This window comes from Lagopus muta, chromosome 25 (genome assembly GCF_023343835.1).
Source record: "Lagopus muta isolate bLagMut1 chromosome 25, bLagMut1 primary, whole genome shotgun sequence".
Classification (NCBI taxonomy): domain Eukaryota; kingdom Metazoa; phylum Chordata; class Aves; order Galliformes; family Phasianidae; genus Lagopus; species Lagopus muta.
In genome coordinates, this window is record NC_064457.1 from 4,657,674 (window position 1) to 4,665,403 (window position 7,730).

The 7,730-nt window shown below is 50.3% G+C and overlaps 1 protein-coding gene and 1 gene segment (V, D, J or C); one reads left to right on the forward strand and one right to left on the reverse strand.

Annotated features, from left to right (window-relative positions):
• Positions 1-502: 502 nt before the first annotated feature.
• LOC125684391 (T cell receptor alpha variable 4-like) lies at positions 503-1,206 on the forward strand. The segment is given in 2 exon segments: positions 503-554; positions 735-1,206. Coding segments are annotated over 2 exon segments (524 nt in total).
• An 893-nt stretch (positions 1,207-2,099) lies between these two features.
• Positions 2,100-2,882, reverse strand: LOC125684520 (feather beta keratin-like). Its single transcript, XM_048926710.1, has 2 exons — positions 2,804-2,882; positions 2,100-2,448 (listed from the first exon to the last, which is right to left on the reverse strand). The coding sequence occupies exons 1-2, from the start codon at positions 2,880-2,882 to the stop codon at positions 2,141-2,143; spliced, it is 387 nt and encodes a 128-aa protein (XP_048782667.1). The 3' UTR covers positions 2,100-2,140.
• Positions 2,883-7,730: the final 4,848 nt, after the last annotated feature.

Genomic DNA, 7,730 nt, shown 5'->3' on the forward strand with positions numbered 1-7,730 from the left:
TACAAGGACCCTGAGCTTCTTTCACAGAATTCACTGTAGTGAAGAAGCTCTCCCTAAAAAGGAATAAAACCTAATGGAGAACAAATGTGTCCACTTGGACATACTTGCGCCCTTCAAATGATCTGGGATGCATTCAATGGTGATTGACCGGGTGATGTCATTGTGATGCAGCTCTCTATCATCCTTCAGGGATCATGACAGTTGGGGGATGTTGGCTGTACCTAAGGAAGAAAAAAAAAACACCCAACAAAAACATTTAGAAAGACTGAGAAAGGGAACTCAGGAAACTGTACTCCATTCACTCCTTCCTCAGGAATGTGCCTTGGAGCAGTTGACTTTAGATACCATTATGCGACATCCCAAAGACAGCGAGGCGGTTTGGAGCAGCCCGGGGCGGAGCTGGCGGCGGCGGCGGCGGCGGCGGCGGCGGGGAGGAGGCGGCGCGGGCGGAGCAGAGCCGGGGCTGGCGGGGGCAGACCGGCGCTGGCGGCGGAGCGGCGGGATGCGGCAGTGCCGGGCCGCGGGGCTGGCGGGGCTGGCCGCGGTGCTGCTGGGTGCGCGGGGCTGCCGCCGGCGGGGCCGGACTGAGGGGCTGCGGTGGGGGTTGCGGGGCCTCGAACGCCTCTGTACGATTGGCATCTTTCTGACCTCGTGCACCTCTCTATCCTCTGGCATGAAATCTGTGTGGGAGAAAATGGATTTTCTGAGTTTGCTGCCTCTTTTCTTCTCGGCAGTGGCTGTGAGCAGAGCCCAGGTGCAGCAGGAGCCGGCGGCAGAGACCAGCGAGGGCACCGGCATCAACATCACCTGCTCACACCCCAACATACAGCCCGACGGGTACATCCATTGGTACCGTCAGCTCCCGGGCCGAGCCCCTCATTCCTCGTCAGCGCTTTTAAAGGCTCCAAGGAGGTGCCGGACCCGGAGGGGCAGCTGTGGGTGTCGGCAGACCGCCGCTCCAGCGTCCTGCGGCTCGCCCGGCCCCGGCTCGGGGACGCGGCGCTGTATTACTGCGCCGTGGGCGCACGGAAGCGAAGCCGGGGCTGCGGCCGGGCACGAACCGCTTGGGGCGGGGCGGGGGCACAGTGCCGTCCGGGCCCGCAGGGGGCGCTGCCTGCATGGCCGCCAAACTCCATCCTGACCAGGGTGCGCCGCCCTGAGTTCTCCACAGAAACGAGCACTGCACCCATAGCAGCCATTCGCTGAAGCCAGTATGAGTCAGCCTATGTTTCAGGTGGGCAGGAGGGCACAACTGACAGCAGGAGCTCTGCTTGACCAGAGACATCCACACAGTTCTGTTTCATCTTGTATTCTCTCCTGCTTCCGTAGTGCCACATGTCTAAGAGCAGGAGAAAACCTGTTCCCAAGAGTCAGCAGGATGTCTTGCACCTCACACAGTATCCCACATAGTAATAGCTTTTCCTCTAGGCAGAAAGCAGGTTGTGATATTCCTTTTCAGGAACTTAGAGTGTAGTTGTGGGCAGAAACACTGCAAGGCAAAGGCCAATAGCCACTTGTTCTGCCATAGACAGGGGTATCTTCTTCAGCTGCAGGGGACAGTGACCAAGAAAGCAGTGTATCACATCATGCCGTTCTTCTGGGAATGGAGAAGGATCTCCTTAACCTCTCATCTTTTACCTGCCAGGAGCAGAGCCATTCTCTCTCGGCAGTTCTGGAGGCCATAGGCAGTGGAAAGTAACATCAAACGCTCAAATGAGATGCAGAAATCTTTAATGAATGTTTACAGAGGAAAACGAGTTCACCCTCAGAGGAGGCTTCACATTGCAGGATTTGCCTGATCCCATGTTTAAGTTCAAAGACTGAGTTCATGCAAGACATACACCTTATTTTCCAACAGTGGATGAGATTGTTCTGGGGAACCTCACATGTCAGAGGGGCACAGGGGAAGAAAAGAAAAATGAAGAAAGAAAAAAGAAAAACTGGAGAAGGAGGTAGGTAGGTGAGGAGAGGTACAGAAGCAGAGGCATGAGCCAGCTTTACTGGAAGCCCAGGCATGCCTCTTCCTGCCAGTACTTCCTAGAGTAGCTGAGGATGGTCAGGTAATCTGAATGCAGAAGATGTCTTGTTGATCCAGCACCATGTTCCTGTTTTCTGGAGAATTTCTCCGGGACCAGCGGCTTCAGCAGGGCGGGCACCTTCTGCCACAGGAGCGGCTGCCCAAGCCGGACAAGTCAAAGCCCCCCGAGGTGATGGGCACGCCCTCAGAGCTGAGGATGCGGCCAACAGCAGCGGAGGTGGAGGAGCCCACAACGGTGTTCTGCGGGAAGGAGCTGAGGATGGGTCCGGGCAGGGTCACCACCACGGGAGAGGGCTCAATGACGATGGTGGAGTCCTGGCACTGCCTGACACAGGGCTCATTGCAGCTGCTGGCCAGAGGGGTCGGGCCGCAGGGCCGGCATGGCACACACTGGGTGTAGCAGGACATGACTTGGGACTGGAGGTGCACCTGGGAGAGAGGGATAGAATGTAGAAGGAAATGAGAATACGTGAGGGGCAGCCTGGATAGCCTCTCACAAAGGAGCCAAGGAAACTGCTAAGGATGGAGAAGGCAGCTTGGGACAGCAGGTCACATCCCTTCATTGTGCCATCGCCCTACAAAGAGCAGTGTGACCCAGGGAGACTCTCACACGCTGTATAAATCTAAAACCATGTGAGCTGCTCCAACCATTCTCTATGCCCACCTTGCCCCCTCCATGGTCTCCCATAGCAAGAACCTCCACTATCTGATTGAATGACTCTTGAGGCACAATCTGAGTTTGCAAGAGGAGGAGAGAGGGCTTACCTGGTTCCCAATGAGAAGGAGACAAGAGAAGAGGATGGGAGAGCTGGGATCTGGGCTGCCTTTTATACTGGTCCTTCATTGCTTCAAGCCAAGAGGCATCACTGGAACAGGCAATAATTTTATGACAAGCACACAGTGAATGCAAGCCATCCCTGCTGTGTTTTGGTTTCCTGCAGTGCTGCTTTTTCATTTCCAGATTTTTCCTGTGTCCATTCTCCAATGAAGGATTCTTTGAAGTGCTGCAATGAAAGGCCCAAAGATGTGTAGTTCAGGATTGCATGGTGAGGCAGATGACTCAGCTTTAGTGCTGGATGGGTCCAGAGCAGGCAAGTGACATCAACCTACATGAGGTACATGAGGATGTGCCTCGTCCTTCTCTTTCTCTTCCTCCTCAGCTCACTCTGATGGCCATTTGATTTGGCTTTCCATGTGTGAGTTTTCTGCTGGGATTTAACCCTATCGCATGTAGCATTGTCCTCTGGAAAACTTTTTGATTGTTTCAATTTGTGCATTCTCTGTGCAATCTGCCAGCTCACAAGAAATATCACAAAATCATAGAACAATTTGTGTAGGAAGAGTCCTGAAAAATAATATAACTCCAAAGACTTCTACAAATAGGGATTCTTTCCATTCTATGTGGGTGGTTAGACTGGATGACCTTGGAGGTCTTTCCCAACCTTGGTGATTCTATGATTCTATAACTAAGGATTTATTCCTCAGCTTTAAGAGATCCACCCTTCAGTGCCTAGGGGGCTGATGGAGTGCAAAGTTGTTCTCCAAGGCCATCTCTGTGCAGGTTTATATGCCACATGGGGATAAACTCAAGGCTGGAGCAAAGTGGAAGCCTCCAGTGTGGGAAACAGCTAGAGAAGAAACTCATAGCCTATTAATATCAGAGTTTTTACAGTGCATCCATCTACCAGGCACAAAACTGGAAAGGCAACTACTTCAGTTCAGACTGTAGGTGTGTCTAAAAGAGATCTCTGAGGAAAAAAGACTGGAAAGAGTTGTGAATATAAGAATGAGCAGAAGAGGATAAAGGTAGACACTGGCTGTGTTGTCAGAGATGCCAGAGAAGCCACTTTCTTTCAAGTGCCATCATCCAACCCACCATTTTTCCACTGAATGGACCATTCATCAAATCCACATCTCTCCAACTCTCCAGAAGATAGAAATTCCCCCTCATGTCCTCACCTTATCCCCTGCCAACAGAGATTGCCTTTTGTTCTAGGCAAAATGAGACTCTCATCAAAAGCATCATGTGAAGGCAGAGGTTGGGATGTAGAAAAATGTAATGACTTTGAAGAGAGAAATTATCTCCTTTTGAGAGAACCCTGTCAGTGCAGGCAGTACCAGGAGCTGACAGAAGCTTGTGCCCATCATCTATTGCAGACATGCCACTGAGGACCTATTTGGCTCCACAGACAGAGAGCAGCCAAAACCCCCCATATTAGCTTTTAGGATCTTAAGGACTGCAGGGACAGAAGACAGGGAAGGGGGGAGAGAGTGTAGAAGACAGGGAAATTAGGCTTTGATCATGTTTTCAGAGAGCCCTTGCTGCCCTCCTTTAGAAGAGAGCACTGGGCATACAGCCTTTCTGACACAGTGGCCAGAATCTCAGTCCTCAGTCCAGCATCATCTTCTGGGTTCCCAGGGGACCTGGCCTGAGCTCTTGTAAGTCACTTTAGCACAGCAGGGAACCATCTGCTGCAGCAGCATCTGGAAATGCAAGGGAACTCACAGTACCCACAGCTGATGGGAAATCCATCATAGTTGAAGATCTGCCAACAGCAGCAGAGGTGGAGGATCTCACAGTGGTGCTCTGTTGGAAGGAGCTGTCAATGGTGTCGGACCAGACCACCATCACAGGAGTGACCAGCAGGGTCAGGGCTCAAGGCCAACATGACAGGTACTGGACATGGCAGGGATGACATGGATAAGGGCTGATGTACCTGGGAGAGACTGCAGGGAGAAAGCAGAGCACAGGAACACGTAAGGAGCAGTTCATCACACTCTCACGAGCACACCAATGAACCAACTTGGTTGGCTGGAAGAATCACAGATTCATAGAACTGTAGGGGTAGGAAGGGACATCTGGACATCATCTACTCCAATTGCCATGCTAAGGTAGGTTCCCCAGATGAGCTCAAACAGGAAAAATCCAGGTGGGTTTTGAATGTCTTCAGAGAAGGAGATTCCAAAACCTCTCTGGGCAGCCTGTTCCAGTGCTCTGCTTTCACACACATGTTCAGATGGAGCTTCCTGTTCCCACCTGTTTTGTCACTAAAAAGAGCCTAGCCCCACTCTCTTTATATCTACCCTTCAGATATTTACAACCATTGCTAAGGTCTCCTCTTAGTCTTCTCTTGGATAAACAGTCCCAATACACCTATGGAAACAAACAGCCTTTACACCTATGGAAAAAATTCACAGTTCTATAAAACTGCATGAAGGGTCAAAATGTTGTCTTCACTTTATGCAGGTGTGATATGAAAACACTGGCCAGATAGAACAAGGCTGCTGTTTCTCTCTCAGTGGAAAATTCATCTCAGCCAAGCCCCACACAGGCATGATCAGAAAAGGGCATGGGAGTAGGGCTTCAGACTCACGTGGATACCAGGAAGAAAGAGGTGAGAGATGTTGATTAGAGGATCAAGGACTCAGGATGCCTTTAATGGAGACCCTGCCCTGCCCTGCCCAGGCCGACGCATAGCCTTCATGGAGGTGACAATTTTCTGTGGAGCTACTGATGAATGGAAAACAGCCAATGGCATGAACTGTGTGGCTGCTTCCCTTAATGCTGTTTGTTCATTTTCTGTCCCATACCACACTCATTTACCCATGGAGGCTTCTTCTTGAGTGCTGGGGTTGAGATGCTCCAGGACTTCTGGGCCAGGAATGAGTGAGTGATGGCAGAGGACGCAGCTCAGATACTGAGATGGATCCATCTCAGGCAAGTGATGCTGGCCTGGGGCTAGCCTGCATACAGATCTGCCATGTCTTCCTCTTTCTCACCATCCCAATTCACTCCAGTGGTCTGGATGTGTTCAGATGCCAAGGTGGGCTGGACTGCTGGGTTTCAATTCTCTTCCTCATCCCACTGCCTTGTGTTGAAATTGCATGACCTCCTTGGGGTCCCGTTCACTGGGCTGTCCCTGCACATCTGCAAACTGTGCTGTCAGTTCATCTGGAATCTTGTCCAGTTCAGAGCACTGCAGCAAGTCTGCCAGTGTCTCCTCAGTCAGATCTCCATGCCCTCAGTCCCTCCCTCTCCAGCCATGTGTGTGCATGAGCATGGGTGACGAGTGCACATGGACCTGAAGTGTTTGTAAGCTTCTGTTTCTGTGCCTGCATTGCTTGAATAAACTTTTGGGAGTGATTGATGTAACAATACCTGTGTGCAGGCACAGGTGTGTTTATATATATGCACACATGGTAAGTGCTTCTGCACATGTGCACAGAATTATCCTGACCCTGTGCACAGGTCCAGCAGTTCCCAAGGCCCACAGTGTTCCTTCTGTGTACTTCATGGTACTTCTGTTCTGTTCTGTGTACCTGGTGTCAGGTGCTGGTGTAGCCTGGTACTTAAAAGTCTGAAAAGGTGGAGGGAAGAATTTAGTGTTTGTGTGTAGCTGATTAGAGCCTGCAGCCTAGATCTAGTCTTTCCCTGGTGCTTCCCAGCATCTCTCAACAGCCATCTGCTTCCATGAGGCCATCCCATCTCCTGACCCAGGTGGAAAGAAGTTTCTATGGGAATCTGCTGACTCCTTTGGGATGAAGTAGCTTTTGTTTTCAGAGTGCTGCCTGTCAGAAGATGCCGCAAGTGGGAGAGAAGGGAATACCTAGAGAGACAAGTAGGAGGGATGTAGTGACACTGCATATGAGGCCAATGGCTTTGACAAAACAGAAGTGACACTGAGAGCCATGGCAAAGGAGAGCCAGACATTGGTGACCAAATTGATTCTTATGGGCTTAAACAGACCACATCAGTTGACACATGGTCCTGTTTTCATTATCTTTTCCATGTGTCTCCTATTCTTGATGGGAATGGCCTCACCTTTGTCACCGTGGGAAGCAAAAGGCACCCTGAGGACCCCAGCGTATGTCCTCCTTAGCAAGTTCATCTTCTTGAGATCTGGTAAAGCATTGTTCCCAAAACTGAAGAATTTCTGTGTCATCAGGAAAAGCACTTGTATTTGCAGGTGAAAGGCAGTCATCTGAGGATCACTGAATGTCTAGTTTTCTCAGTGTTGCCCTATGATTGACATACACAATATACTGAATTACAGCAGTATTATCACTGTGCACTTCTCCTGTGGTGCTGGGATCCTGGCCTCTGGGAGAGGAATTTCATGGTTCCTTCCTTATTGTCCAAAGTGCTCTGCTTTCATGCTTGCTTCTGACATTTGCATCATCTTCACAGTTCTCCCTGACCCCTCTCCTTTCACTCACCAGAGGGCATTCTGCACTTTGCAGAGAATTAGGAGATTTCTCAGAATAAATACAAAACAATGTTTTGGAATTGAGACAGAACACAAGAGCATTGTTGTTTAGTTTTTCTTCAGTCTGTGTGGAGAAAGGTGATGGACACACTGACTTCTGTCTGTTTGTCTCTTCCACCACAGCATATGCTATGATTCCCTGATTTCCTGCATTTCACAGATGATGAGATGTTCTGTGGATACTGTGATCTTTTCAATAAAAAACGGACCAGGATCGGTCTGGCTGAAGGTGTGACTGAAGGTTTCTAGGTGGAAAACAGCAGGAAAGGCAAGGCACAGGGAACCTGTGGATTCTCTCCTCTTGGGAACAATTGGACCAAGCAAAACATTATGCTGAAGAGTGCTATGGTTGAGACACCCTCACATGCAGCAACATCCAACTCCAGCCCTGCCAATCGTCGCCCAAATGTAACCTCACCAGAGAC

What these genes read in the sequence shown, in the direction of transcription:
- LOC125684520 (XM_048926710.1), bottom strand. Translation starts at nt 2,882, where the DNA reads ATGAAGGACCAGTATAAAAGGCAGCCCAGATCCCAGCTCTCCCATCCT. An exon ending in TCCTTCTCATTGGGAACCAG is followed by an intron (nt 2,449 to 2,803) that starts GTAAGCCCTCTC and finishes TCCAGTCCCAAG; the next exon opens with TCATGTCCTGCTACACCCAG.